General features: G+C 40.9%; 1 protein-coding gene across 3 annotated transcripts in view; it reads left to right on the forward strand.

Annotated features, from left to right (window-relative positions):
- USP13 (ubiquitin specific peptidase 13) overlaps window positions 1–15,371 on the forward strand; it is a 133,830-nt gene that overhangs the window by 112,045 nt on the left and 6,414 nt on the right. For 2 of the 3 annotated variants that reach the window (XM_043990774.1, XM_043990776.1), the window contains 3 exons: window positions 4,265–4,408; window positions 4,686–4,852; window positions 8,884–9,046. In XM_043990774.1, the coding sequence (XP_043846709.1) occupies window positions 4,265–4,408; window positions 4,686–4,852; window positions 8,884–9,046 (474 nt within the window). The remainder of the gene's footprint in view (window positions 1–4,264; window positions 4,409–4,685; window positions 4,853–8,883; window positions 9,047–15,371) is intronic. The other variant, XM_043990775.1, reaches the window with a different exon arrangement.

Below are 15,371 nucleotides of genomic sequence, written 5' to 3' on the forward strand. Positions count from 1 at the left end.
ACAGGAACTATTCTAGTTTCCACCTTTCGGCGGACCTCTGACTCTGTTATCTCATCACTATGGTTATGCACCCTGGGGTATACTGCAGCCAGCTCATACAGGCTTGTTTGGACTAATTTACATGAGCATTTATACTTTGTAAATCAGCAACTGCTAAAGATCTAGGGCTTGATTTATTGTTTTGTTGATTGGCTAGAGTAGACTTAAAAAGCGCTGGAGAGAATTTTAATTAATTAATTTATTTAGGGGGCGGCTAGGTGGCGCAGTGGATAAAGCACCAGCCCTGGATTCAGGAGTTCCTGAGTTCAAATCCAGCCTCAGACACTTGACACTCACTGGCTGTGTGACCCTGGGCAAGTCATTTAACCCCCGTTGCTCCGCAAAAAAAAAAAAAAAATTAATTTATTTAGAATTTCCCCCAAGTTATATGTAAAAAAAAAACAACAAATTTTTTCACATTGATTTTTTTTAACACTTTGTGTTCCAATTTTTCTTCCTCCCTCCCTCTTTACCCTTCCCTAAGAAATCAAGCAATTCAATATAACTCATACATGTGCAGTCATGCAAAACATCTTCACATTAGTCAGGTTGTGAAAGAAAACAGACAAAATAACCTTAGAAAGAGGAACTAACAAATAAAATTATACTTCAGTCTGTATTCAGATAACACCAGTTCTTTCTCTGTTGATGGTTTTGCATTTTTCATACGTCTTTCTGATAGCATCCTGCTCATAATTTCTTTCATAATTACTATTGCTAACTGTATTACTCTTCATCCTATTTCCTCCCCTTGATATTTACTCTATTTTCTAGCTTCTTTCACCCTATCCCTCCACAAAAGTGTGCTTTTTACTGCCCCCTCCCCCAATCTACCCTCCCTTCTCCTCTCCCCCCTTGTCTCCTTCCCCTCCCACTTTCCCTCAGGTAAAAATATATTACTATACCCACTTGAGTGTGTATATTATTCCCTCTTTGAGCCAATTTTGATGAGAGTAAGGCTCACCTACTCCCCCGCTCCTTCCCCGTCTTCCCCTCCCCTCCATAAGCTTTTTCTTGCTTCTTTTATGTGAGCTACTTTACCACATTTGAACTTGGAGAGAATTTTAATAATGCAGATTGAACTTTAAAAAGTTATCACTTGGGGGCAGCTAGGTGGTGCAGTGGATAGGTACTGGCCCTGGATTCAGGAGGACTTGAGTTTAAATCTGACCTCAGACACTTGACACTTAATAGCTGTGTGAGCCTGGACAGGTCATTTCACCCTCATTGCCCCCCCCCCCAAATTATCACTTGTACATTTTTTTTGAGAGTCAGTTGTTGAACATTTACCAGCATACCTCTGGTTACTCCTTCCAGTGTATAGATTGCAACCTGTCCATGCCTGCCCATAAGCATTTATTTTAAATGTTCATTATGTGACAGGCATTGCTAAACCCTAGAGATACAAAAAAGAGCAAGAATAGTCCCTGCTCTCAAGAGGTTTACATTTGAATACTCATCTAGTGTAACTTATCTATGATCTTCCCATAAATCTTCTACATGGGGCTCACCTATAATTTCCTAGCTAATAACAAAGTCTTAAAAAATCCAGTCATTCACTAAACACTGTATATAGAGAGCACCTTGCAGGGTGAGATACAGAGTTTAGATGACATACAGGCCCTGCCCTCACAGACTTTGCAGTCTCACACTGGAGTGGACAGTCTAGTAGTTGATAGAATAGTTTCTTTTCTGTCTACTCAGGCCAGCAAACCTTTTTCAGGTTAAATCTAATTACTGTTGAGCAAGGCATGTCTCCCAGTACAAAATCCCTTCTTTGTTCAGGGAAATGTCCCTGTTCCAAAGGTCTAAAAAAGACAGTTTCTGCTGAGTCAGTTTCTTTGGGTCAGTCTCCCTCCAACTTGTTATAACTTAGTCCCAGGCTTCCTTTCTTCTCCCCCTAGTCATTTTGACTGATATACATTTGCCGCTTTTTCTGCCCCTGGCATGACACCTGCAAAATTGGGGAAGTCATACTGGTTGCCTACTTATGTAAAATGTTGTGTGATTTTTAAATGAAAGGTTTCCACCAATTCTATATCCCTTTCTTCTCTTACCCTTCATGAGCAGGCCAATTTTCTCTAACAGCCTGCACATAAGTAGGTTAAACAGTCCTGGGGTTCCTGGCCATGGAGGGCCTCATGTATTCTCTAAGTAGCTCAACTCACCAGAAAGGGGCAGCTTAAATTCTGGGATATGATGCTTGATTATTAAGAAGTGAGATAGGGGCTGAGCCTGTGAGTTCATTGGAGAAGGGTTTTCCCCGTGAGGAACTAAAAGCATGCAGGTCTATACTTTCTTCTAGAGGTTGAGTTCCCGGGGTTACACAGTCAGTAGGTATCAGAGGTGGCTACACAGCCAATAAGCATCAGAGGTGGCACCTAAACCCAAGACTTTCTGGCTTTGAGACAAGCTTTCTCTCCACAAAGCTGTGCTGCTGGTATGTTTTTGCCCGATTCATTAATATTTCAAAATATATTGATTTCATTTTTAATATTTGTTACTATATTCTACTTTTTTGGTCCCTTCCTTGCATGAGCTAATGCTCTTGGGTATTCTAAAAAAGAAATACTTTAATTAGTCAGAGCATTTATGGTTAATTAGGAAGAGGAGCTGTTGTTCACACAGTATTAAGGACTGTTTTTTCCTCTCCCTACAAAGCCACCCTGTGGTGTATAATTGTATGAACTATTTTCATTGCTGATTTAAAAGTCTGGGTGTTTACCGCTGCCATCAGTTGAACATATGGATTACATAAGAAATTGGCCACCCAGGACCAAATCATTGTACTGTTTATTTCAGCCCCTTTCTTATCTTCCCCCTCCCCCGTGTGAGATGTTAGAATTTAAAATGTTCTGAGAAACACTAGACCAAGGAGTTGTTGTTCAGTTGAGTCCAACTCTCTGTGACCCCATGGACCATGGCATGCCAATGCTGTCCATGGGGTTTCTTAGAAAAGACAGTGGAGTGGTTTGCCATTTCTTTCTCTAGTGGATTAAAGCAAACAGAGGTTAAGTGACTTGCCTAGGGTCACACAGCTAGTGAGTGTCTGAGGTTGGATTTGAACTTGGGTCTTTTATTCAGATCCAGTGCTCTATCCACTGAGCCATCTAGCTGCCCAGACCTGGGAGTATTTTGGTCTTTTATTTTGGCAGTAAGACAGTGTGACATAATAGATAATAATCTTCAGGTCAGGATGACCTAAGTCCAAGTCATGCTTCTGACACTTGATGTGTGACCACAGGCAAATAACTCAGCCTTTCTGAGCCTCAGTTTCCTCATCTCTAAAATGAGCAGGATGGGATGAGAAGGCCTCTGAGGTCTCTTCTAGTTCTACATTGATGAGAACTAACCTTTGCCTTCTTTGTTAAAATGGAAGAAGTTTGATAGGCACTCTCTGGGATGGACCAGTGACTTCATCACTATCAATACAGATGGGTGCCTTCTCTGCACATTGTAGTATCAGGGAGCTGCCTTGAACACCTAGAGGTAAAGTGACTTGTCCAGGGTCACATAGCCCAGTCCCAGTCAGGGACTCAAACTCAGGGTTTCATGTCTCCGAGGTCAACACTGTCTACTACATCACACTTCCTTGGGATCACATGATAAAGATTGGAAACTTTGTTCTTAAACAGATATCACCAACAATCCCATTTTACAGACCAGGTAGCAAAGGCTCCTAATGCTTCTTTGTTATTTTTTGCTCAAGAAGGAGCTTTGCAGTGGATAGAATGTAAGTCTAGGAGTCAGGAAGACAAACTGAGCCTGAGTCTAGCCTTATATACTTATTAGCTGTGTGACCCTGGGCAAATCATGTAAATTCTCCGAGCTTCAGTGTCTTCAGCTCTAAGTGTATAAGGAGACCACCCATCTAATAGGGTTCCTGTGAGGGACCTAATGAGTTTACAGTATGAACTCCTTAAAAGTAGAGATCGTTTCTTTTTTTTTTGTATTTGTATTCCTATTGCCTCATACAGTAGTTGCCTAATAAATTCATGTGGATTGATTAATGTAAAGTGCTCTCTAAGTATGAGCAATTATTGTTGTTATTCAGAGACTTTCCACAATTCTTCATTTCATGTCAGAGATATAGATGAGGCCTAAATATTTATAATAAATGGGAAGATTTTAAAAGAAGGTGAAAAGGTAGAGAAGAGATGCAAAGGGGAGTGAGAAGTGGGAACAATTCACTCTTCCTTCCAGTACAGCATGTTTTGTTTTGCAGCCCCAGAAATTGATGAGTCCTCTGTGATGCAGCTGGCAGAGATGGGTTTCCCTCTAGAGGCATGTCGGAAAGCTGTGTACTATACTGGAAACATGGGATCCGAGGTAGCCTTCAACTGGATCATTGGCCATATGGAAGAGCCTGGTAGGTAATTTGAAAACCACAAATCATAATATTGAAACCCATTATTGTGAAGTCTACTGCCAATATAGAGTCATTCTCTCAAAGCAGGGGTGGCTCTCCAGTGACTGATGCCACTTCCTTTCCCTATTTTCTGTTAAGGTTTATCCAAACATACCCTCAGAGATTAATACAGGTGAGCTTAGCCTAGGTAGTCAAAAAGAACAATGTGTTCTATGTTTTACCTTTGAGCCCTAATGTACCACAAAGGAGAAGGCTTAAGTATGCTCATCTACTGTAGATTTTGCTGAACCACTATGCCTGCCTGGTTTTGGAGGAAGTTTGACGATGGGGGCCACTGCTTTTGGTGCTATTGGATTGGATAACCACCCTCCAGAAGAAATTGTAGCCATCATCACCTCCATGGGCTTCCAGAGGAATCAGGCCATTCAGGCATTAAAGGCCACGGTGAGTAGTTAGATGCACAGTTCTCTTCCTTTAGGGGGACTTGGTCTCTCAGCAGCATTTGAGAGTTTTTAAGGAACCCAAGAATAACATTCAATAATTCCAAGTTTCTTATTACAACTTCTTTATTATTTTTCTGTATTCTTCAGTTTAGGAAATTCTAGAGGGAAATCTAATGTTCACGAGCCTATCAGTGTTACAAATGTGGAGAATGGATGCAGAGACGTGGAAGGAATTCAAATCCTCTCCAATTCAGCTGGCATTCTTTAGGAGGCTTCTATCTGCCAACACTGGGGATGCAGAGACAAAATAAAAAGTCTCTGCCCTCAAGAGGCTTCTCTTCTCCTGGAAGCCTTTCTCATGTCGTACTAGAAAGAGTGATTGCTCCTTTTCGAAATTTGCTGGGAATAACACAATTTAAATGGATTGAATTTGGATCATCTCACATTTTAGGTTCATTTTCCACCAAACAAATGCTTATTAATCTCCTGTTTAAGGCAATAGAATGAGAATTCTCTTTTTGATGGTCTCCCACTAGCTGCATCTTAAAAAAAAATGATGTCAGAAGAATTTTATCCAGTTCATTTACGGGTCTGGTCTTAATTCCTTATGGCAATTTATGGTGTGAAGGCCATCTGCCTAAGGAGCCAGGGCTTACTTTTGGGTTCCCAGTTTCCACATTCCTGTCTTCAAGCATTTTAAGGGATGTTCCATGAAAGATGGTACACAATGGATTAAGTGCATAGGAGAACTTGGAGTGGACCTGTGAGATTCCAAGTCAAAGCTAGGAGCCATGGGCAGAATGTCACAAAGAGGCCAATTTGAGCTTTGCAATCGGGAAAAACTATGCAACAATTGGGACTGTACAGAAGTAGTATGAGCCACCCCAGGACGATGACCACTTGTTGAGTTTGTTAGAATGGGGATTCCTTTTTTGGGTATTTTTGACCATGTGGCTGCTGAGGTCCCCTTTGGCACTAAAGTTCTGTGATGCTTAGTGGCTCTCTTCTGCACACACAGTCCACTTTGGGAACTGTCTTTGATCTCTTAACTATGATCCTGTGATCACTGGCTTGTCCACTTGTCTGCTAAGCTTTGCTGCCAAGTTCAAGGTGGATCTTAGCTAGGTCACAGGAAAGCAGTTTGGAGTTCACTATTTCCTTCTTTTTCTGTACTAATAGGAGGAAGATGAGAAGTTATGGTAGTTATAGTGATAGTTGTAGTAGTAATTGTTGTAATGGCAATACTAGTTGTAGTAGTGGTAGTGGTTGTAGTAGTAGTAGTACTGTTGTAGTTGTTATGGTGGTAGTACTAGTTGTAGTAATAGTACTAGTTGTAGTAATAGTACTAGTTGTAGTAATAGTACTAGTTGTAGTAGTAGTAATTGTTGTAATGGTAATACTAGTTGTAGTGGTGGTAGTACTAGTTGTAGTAATAGTACTAGTTGTAGTGGTAATACTGGTTGTAGTGGTAGTACTAGTTGTAGTTGTTATGGTGGTAGTATTAGTTGTAGTCATAGTACTAGTTATAGTGGTAGTACTAGTTGTAGTAGTAGTAATTGTAGTTGTTATGGTGGTAGTACTAGTTGTAGTAATAGTACTAGTTGTAGTGGTAGTACTAGTTGTAGTAGTAGTAGTAATTGTTGTAGTTGTAGTATTAGTTGTTGTAGTGGTAGTAGTAGTACTAGTTGTAGTAGTAGTACTAGTTGTAGTAATAGTACTAGTTGTAGTGGTAGTACTAGTTGTAGTAGTAGTAATTGTTGTAGTTGTAGTATTAGTTGTTGTAGTGGTAGTAGTAGTAGTACTAGTTGTAATTATGGTGGTAGTACTAGTTGTAGTAATAGTACTAGTTGTCGTGGTAGTTCTAGTTGTAGTAGTAGTAATTGTTGTAGTTGTAGTATTAGTTGTTGTAGTGGTAGTAGTAGTAGTAGTGGTAGTACTAGTAGCAGTTATAGTAGTAGTAGTTAGTAGTAGTTGTTGTAATAGTAGTTAGTTGTGGTAGTAGTAATAATCGTTATTAGTAGGAGGAGTTATAGTAATAGTAGTTAATTGCAGTAGTAATAGTAATAATAATAAAACAATAGCTATGCATATTTATATAACACTTTAAAGATTTTTGAAGGTCTTTGCTCACAGTAGTCCTATAAAGTGGGTAGAGCAGGCAAATATTATCTTTTCACATGAAGAAACTGAGGAGGTGCAGTGACTTATCCATGACCACATGATCATGTGTTGGAGTTAAGTATTGAAAGCAAGTTTTGGATCTAGGTTTCGTAACTCAGAGGCTGATTTAGTTTTTTTTTTTTTCCCCTGCCTTAGCTTTCTCCTTTACCTTGACCTTTCCTGGGCTACCACTTCCCTCTCCTCAATATACTTCACTAGGGCTAGGTGACTTATTGACTTGGAGTCAGGAAGACCTGAGTTCAAGTCCAGTCTCTGACACTTGCCATCTGTGTGACCTTATGCAAGTCATTTAACCTCTGTTTGCCTTAGTTTTTTTCAACTGTAAAATGGGGATACTAACAGCACCTACTTCCTAGGATTGTTGTGAAGATGAAATTAGATAATGTTTGAAAATCACTCAGCATGGTGCCTGGCACTTAGTCAGTCTGATATGAATGCTAGCTATTGTTTTTGTTACTATTATTATTCTTGGATTCAAGAAGACCTGAGCTCAAATCCCTTCTCAGACATTTAATAGCTGTGTGATCTTGGCCAAGTCACCTAACCACTGTCTGCCTCAGTTCCTTGAACTCTAAAATTGGGTTAACAACACCAGCCACCTCCCAGGATTGTGGTGAGGATCAAATGAGAGAATATTTCTAAAGCACTTAGCACAGTGCCCTGCATATAGCAGGTGTTTAATACATGCTTGTTCCCTCCCCTCCCTCCATCCGGTGGCTCCCTTTACACCTAGGAGCAAATAGAAACTCATCTCTTTGGCATTTAGAGCCCTTCACATGCCAGAATCAAACCTATCTTTGTAGCCTTATGACACATCATTTACCATCGTGTGCACAGAATTCTCATTAAACAGACCTTCTTGATATTTTATATATGTGACCCTCCATCTCATGTATCTGTGCCTTTTCACTGACTGTCTCCCAATGGCCTGGACTTTTCTTCTTCCTTGACTATATCTCTTAAGATTCCTTCAAGACTCAGCTGAAGTGTCCCTTCTACATGAAGCCTTTCCTGATCCCTCCCAGCTACTAGTGACCTCTCTTCTCCTCTTCCCACCCTGCTCAGTCACCTTGTATTTATTTTGTATGTGTCTAGAGATGTACATGTTGTTTCCCCTGAGAGAATGTAAGCTCCTTCAGGGCAAGGACTATTTAATTTTTGTCTTTATACGCCCATTTCCTGTCAGATAGTAGGTGTTTAATAAATGCTTGCTGATTGCTTTCTTGGTCCCCATTAGAGCTTCTGACTGTGGAATTTCCTAGCTGGTGATAAATGTATGATATGGGAGACTGAAAGGAGCAAGAAGCATTCTGTTCGGTTACCCAAGGATGAATGATGAATGATGGAGGCAGAATACTTGACTCCAGCTCCCCTCCCTCCTTTCTAGCAGTTAGAGGAGAGTGTTCAAATGCTGAGATGGGACTTAGCATCCGTTTCAGCTCAGAACCTCATGGGGATTTTTAAGGTGCATTGCATGTGATCGTGGGTCTGAATTTTACAAAGGGATGCATTTAGGTTAATGCTGTTATCCTAGATGGCATTCAGCTGGCTGTTGCCAGTATTAGCATATACTGTGCTGAACCAAGAATGATGTGGTCGTTGCAATGCTGACATGGTGCTGAGACTCATTTAGCAGAGAATCTAATTATAGCTTTTAGTTAGGAGACTTACAGAGTGCCTCTTGAACATGCATTCTGTCCGTAGAATCTGAGTTATTGCTTGAAAGCACTTAATGCTGATGAGTCCAACCCTTTCCCCCTCTCTGTTGGTCATCTTGTCTTTAAAGGTCATGACTGATGGTTCACATGACTGATGGAAACATTATAGCAATATTTCTGTATCTTTCAATAGAACAACAATTTGGAGCGGGCCCTGGATTGGATCTTCAGCCACCCTGAACTGGACGAGGATACCGAGTTTGTTGCCCACATGATGGAGATGGAGAACAATGCTAATGCTAACATTATTTCAGAGTCCAAGCCTGATGGTCCCAGAGTGAAAGATGGATCTGGAAGTAAGTTGTCTCCTCAGTCATGACAAAAACTGGAAAAGGATAACTAACATATTGGATGTGGAAGAGGTGTTAGGCCTGTTCTGCTTGCCTCCAGAAGATAAAACCAGATACAAACGGGTAGATGTTACAAAGAAGCAAATCAAGTCTTGTAAAGCTTTGCAACTTCAGCTCCTCTTAATGGAATGCACTGCCTCAGGAAGACCTCCTTTACATATACTGACTTTGGGACCATGGACAGTTCCCGTTGCTTCTCCATTCCCTAAGGGTGTAATGTATTGGGTTACATTTTCCCTTTGGACACGTAGATGAGTATATAGACTTTGACATCAATATGCACAAAATAATCACGTGCATCATACAAATGGAAAGTAATGGAATCCCAAGGAATTATATACAGTTAGGGAGGGGAAACACTAGCAACTGGGGGAAAAGAGAGGGATCAGGAAAGGCTTCCTGTAGAAGGTGATGTTTTGAGCTGTGACTTGAAAGAAGTAAGGGATTCTCTGAGGCGGAGATGAGGAGAAAGTGCATTTCAGGCAGAGCGATGGATGTCCATTGCAAAGACGTGGAAATGGAATGCCATGTGTGAGGAACAGAGAAACCAGTTTGACTGGATCCTAGATTGTAGGATGCTTAAGGAGAATGGAAAGATAGGTTGTGGCCCATTAACTTTCAAAGTCAAACAGGAGTTTAACTTTGATCCTGGAGGTAATAGGAAGCCACTGAGGATTTTTGGGTAGGGGGATTGACATAGTCATATTTCTTCCCCCCAGCCCCCCAGGGGCAATGAGCATTAAGTAACTTGCCCAGGGTCACAAAGCTAGTAAGTATCAAGTGTTTGAGGTCGGATTTGAACTCAGGTCCTCCTGAATCCAGGACTAGTGCTTTATCCACTGTGCCACCTACCTGCCCCCAGTCATATCTCTTTGTTAGCTGTGTGGAGGATGGATTGGAATGGGCAGAGACTTGAAGGTGGGAGACCAGTTAGAAGGCCATTGAACTATGGAAAAAGGAGATGATGAGAGCCTAAACTCAAGTGGTAGCCATGCAAGTAGAGAGAAGAGTTTATGTATATGAGAGATGTTGTAGAGATTGAAATGACAAGATTTTGCAACTGAGTGTCTAAGTGTGGTGAGGGGAAGGGAGGAACTTAAGATAATGCTGAACTCATATACCTCAGGAGATTGGAAGGATAATGGTATCTTGTGACATGGGAATCTTATTAGAGTCAACATGAATTTTTGATGCAGAGCTAGAAGAAGCCAGGGCATTTATTTTTTTTTAAAGATTTTTATTGATAATCTGTTTTAACATTGCCTAAAGTTCCTTTTGTATGACTTCCTCCCCCCTCCCAGAGAGCCGGTCTATATAACAAAGAGGAAATCTCTATCTTCATATGAAAAATGCTTTATTTTCTTCTGTTGACCCAGTTGTAAATTGGTAGTTTTAGACAAGGCTGGGGCATACTCTTACTGAATTCTATATTCACTCTAGGGCTTTTTGCTGCAAATCACTGGTCCTACTGCCCTGCTGAAAACCTTAATGGTCAAAGGCTTTCCTAATCCATTTTGCTAGATTTATTACATATACTATGGCCCATCAGCCCATTACTTAATCAACTTTTCTCTAATGGATTTCCCTTTAGAGATTGGGCCTTCTTGAACAGGGACTTAAACTCTGCAAACCACAAGATGGAGCTGGTGTAAAGCAGACAGAAGGCTGGAGGCGGGTAGAATGCTCTTAGAAGTGTACCCAGTAGGCCGCTAAAATGTTTGATTTTTTTCTGAGGATGCCAGATGATGCCAACAAGTTTTTAATAGTTGACATAGGTCAAATCCCACCTTCTCCAAGTGGTCTTACCTAGTACTTCCAACACTGCTAGTACCACTATATACACATGCCCTCTTTGCGCTTAGTTATTTCCATGCTGTCTTTGTATGCTCTTTGATGGAAAGATTGATGTACTTTTTACCTTTCTTTATGTTTCCAATGCTTAGCACAGTGCCTGACAAAGTTGTTGTTCTTGTTTGTCCTTTGTTCTCAAAGAGGACCATGACATCGGGGTGATATCATGACTTGCAGTGAATTGGCTTTAAGTGAAAGAGGACTGTGCAAAGTCACCAACCTCACTCTCTCTTCCAGAGCTATCTGGGTTCAGTGACAAGATACATATCAGGAGGACTAGAGATGGCCCCAGATGTTTAAGGCAAATGAGGTTAAGTGACTTGCCTAGGGTCACACAGCTAGTAAGTGTCTGAGGTGAGATTTGAACTCAGGTCCTCCAAACTTCAGGGTCATTGGTCTATCCACTGGGCCATCCAGCTGCCCCTGACATACAGTAAGCACTTAATATGTGCTTATTGATGGAAATGATTACACCTATACCCCTTCTTTGTGATTTGACAGACTCATGGGTGGCTATACACGGGAAAGCAACAGATTTAGATTTAGAAGAACCTGTGTTCAAAACCTGGTGATGTCACTTCCTAGCTGAGTGACTCCTGGCAAGGCACTTAATCTCTACTTTACTGATCTATAAAATGGAATAATAATACTTGTGTTGCCTGTGGTTGTTATAAAGATTGCATGTAAAGAGCTTTGTAGCATTAAAATGTTGTGGATGCCCTACTGTGTGCCTCATGTGCCCTATGAATTGAGAGTTGAGCACTTCAAAAAGCTTCACTAATCCTTTGGGCCCTGATGGGTTTTGTGTGGAAGGCACTCTGTGTCAAATCTCATGAAGATGAACACTGCAGGGCATCCAGGGCTTTCAATTGCAAGACCTTTATTAAGTGCTTAGCATGTGCCAAGCACTGTGCTAAAGGGATACAATACAAAAGCAAAGACAATTGTTGCCCTTGAGCTTACTTAATAGGAAGAGAATAGGGGGGCAGTTGGCCAGAGAAGAGAATTTTGGTCCAGAACACTATAGGGTTGTTATCAGGAGTGGAGTCATTAGGGGATTAGATTAATGGCAGAGGTGATTCTGATTCTGAAAGAGAGAGAGAGAGAGAGAGAGAGAGAGAGAGAGAGAGAGAGAGAGAGAGAGAGAGAGAGAGAGAGAGAGAGAGAGAAAGGATAAAAATGGTGAGAAGGTGAGGAGGGAATGAAGTGAAGCATAGCTTGTTCTTGCCTGAAATAGTGGGCTGGTGGAAGCAATCACTAATCAGAATAATGAGAGCATTCCAGGAAGACTCAAAGAAAACCCCAAGGTTACAAACCTTGGAAACAGATAGACAGTGATCTCTTATGATTATCAGACCTTTCAGAACCACTGTCAGCATTCAGCATAGGGCTTGGTGTAGTGTGATTTGATCCTGATGCAACAAGTAGGACCAAGTCACTGAGCAGAAATGTTGGGAGGTGGCGTGGGGGACACACTTATTCAGTACATTTAAGAGAAGGAAGAGGTATTCTAAGCCTGCGTATTTAATTAGGCTAGCCCATTGGATGTCTTCCATCAGCCTGAGTTTATTTTGCAAGAGTAAGACCCAGGTCAGGCTCTGTGTTACAGGGTGAGTACCAGTGCATTATTTGGGTTTCCCTGAGAAGAAGATTCTTTGACATGGGTGTTTTGTGTCTCTTCACCAGTGAAATTACTAGAAGAGAAATAGCTGGGTGAGAGATTGTGTGTCTGTGTCTCATTCCCTCGGGTATATAGGATCTTATGACTGGCATTTGGTCATGTCCCTGCAGGGGGAAGGAGATGGGAAAGTTCAGTAAAGGTAGAGATATACAATTACTTCATACCAAGATTGGGGCTTGGGAACCTAGGAATAACACTTCTCCTGTACCCCTTTTGTTGCCACAGTGGTAGTCAAATGTCCATAAACTGAAAAAATCCTCAGTTAAGTTATACTTAAATGAGACCTGACCACTGGCCGTGGTGCTGAAGCATCTCTGTTCCCAGCGGTGCGGTTTCATAGAAGTGACCTCAAATGCCATACTTGTTCTATTTTGAATAACATATTTTTATCCTGCCTAGTATAAAGATATTTAATATTTATGTAAATTTATTAGGCAGAGAATATAATAATTCATGTAAAATTTTATTAAATTTTACTTATTTAAGAGATTCCTAGGAGGGGAGAAGCACAGACTGGGAGAAGAGGGACTTTGGGACTTGGAGGGCACAGCTAGAGGCCAGGATCTGAGAAGGCCCAGGAGGTGAGCTGTATAAGGTGAGATGAGGCTTTTTGAAGCCCAGAATTCAGGGGGATAGGTCCAGTGCTTTGTAACTTACTAGAAAGGAGATTTATGGGGCAACACAATTTTTGTACTGCCTATTGTGAGCGCCATAATTATCAATCTGGTTTTAATTGTGTAATTGGCAGAACTATGTAAGGTAAGTCAATAGAATTGCTGGAAGTCAAAGAACTGCCTGAATTCCAAACAGTAGGAGACAGAGAAACTCATTCATCACTTCTAATTTCTTTCATCAGGATCCTGCATTTTCTTTAGGTGGTTGGTTTCTGAGTTACTGTGACTTTTTTTTCTTATTGGGGGGTAATTGTGATTTCGGTTTTTTTTTGCTGGGGGGTGAAGGATAATTACTTCTTGCTAGTAAAACAAAGAATTGAGAAGAGCTCAGCTAGGGCTCAGCTTTACAGATTGCTCTTCATGGAATATGAGTGAGGAGCACTCTGAAAAGAGCAAGAACTCAGGCACCTTAATTAGAGAGCCTCTTATAGACAGCAAGGAAAGATGGCATTGATTTTATGAAATTCTTAATCGGAGGGAATTCTCAGTACTAGATCAAAAAAGTATTGTCAGTGTGGACTATCTGCACGATCATGGGAAGGGTCTCCTTGTAAGCACCCCTTTCTGTGAAGACATTTGTTAGGGTGGGATTTTGCACGGGCCCCCTGAGCAAAGGCCTGCAGCTTATGGCTGGAGAACACCTTTTGCTTTAGGAGATAATAGTTTCCTGTTCTTTACTGGAGAGTAGGGGGGAAAGATAGCAGAGAAATATCCTGTAGGAAGGCCCCACTCATTGCTATTTTGCACTCATTTTAGGGGCAGATCTTTAGGTTTCTTTCTAAGCAACAAGAAAAGGGGGAAAGTGTGGAAAGTGAGGCATTTGAGTCTGGCCTCTCAGGGCTTCTGCCATTTGCAAAATGCGTTTCTCTCTTGCACTTAATGCAAGATTTTTTTTTAAAAAGAAGGCACTGATTACTAATGCAGTTAAAATGTGATTAGGTTGTGATTAGTCAGAACCCCTCTTTGTTCTTCCAGTCACATCTGTGCATTGGTTGGAAACCTTCTTGGCTAAAAGAGGGGCTTTCCAGTAAGGGAGTGGAATGCAGAATTCCTTTGCATAATGTAGGAACCTGCTTCCAACAGGCACCAGGGATGCAGCTTGCAAGGAGATTGGTGGGGAGGAGAGGGAGGGAAGTGGAGAAGGTGGGGAAGATGAGCTCTGTAATGAGGCCAAATTCTGATTCCTATTTGTGGAAAGGGGAGGGAGGAAAGACCTGACCATTCCACCAAAATAGTACTGGTCTGATTCCTTTTGGCCTCTCATGTGGGAGAAGGGCATTTGAAATTCAAAACTGGGGATATGATATTTTCCAATATTTAGAGTCAGTTTTTTACCAGTTCCTTCCTGTGCTTCTTCAATGCTGAGAGGAAGAAAAAGATGCATTGATGGCATTGTGGTCTCTCATCGGGGATAGTCACTCTAGTGGTGTAGATTACAATCTATCCATGTCTCTTATTATATTCAGTTCTTGTCTATGACCTCTTACAAATCACCTACAAGGGGTCCACCATGCATGCTGTGGCCCTGTCTCTAAATGTTTTTTTCACTGTATAGGTACCAAGAGTGCACACAAGCTATCCATGAGTTAACTTTTGCTATATGACTGGCCCATATATTTTTACACCACTTGGCTTGGGTAATTAATTATACATTGGTAATATGCTGCATCCTACTCAGTATGCCCATTCTGTGCATTTTCATTGCCCTTTGGGTGACTAATAACTTTAATTCCTTAGATATTGTGCTATTCTGTGACTTGCAGAATAGCATTGTTGGAAGAATGTAGTCTATTATTATTACATATTATTTATTATATAATACTTAGTAATATTATACAATATTACAATTATTATTTTGTTACATAAAATCCAATGATCAATCTTTTATTTTTACATTATTTATATTTCCCAATACACCCCTCCCCAATATTCCTCTCAAAGACTCATCTTTTAAAACAAAGAATAAAAAAGAGTTCAGCAAAACTAACCAATACATGAACTGTACCAAATGTTGTGAATCCATTAGACTGTGAGCTCCTTGAGGGCAGGGACTGTTATTTTTTGC

This window comes from Dromiciops gliroides, chromosome 3, assembly GCF_019393635.1.
Source record: "Dromiciops gliroides isolate mDroGli1 chromosome 3, mDroGli1.pri, whole genome shotgun sequence".
NCBI classification, from domain to species: domain Eukaryota; kingdom Metazoa; phylum Chordata; class Mammalia; order Microbiotheria; family Microbiotheriidae; genus Dromiciops; species Dromiciops gliroides.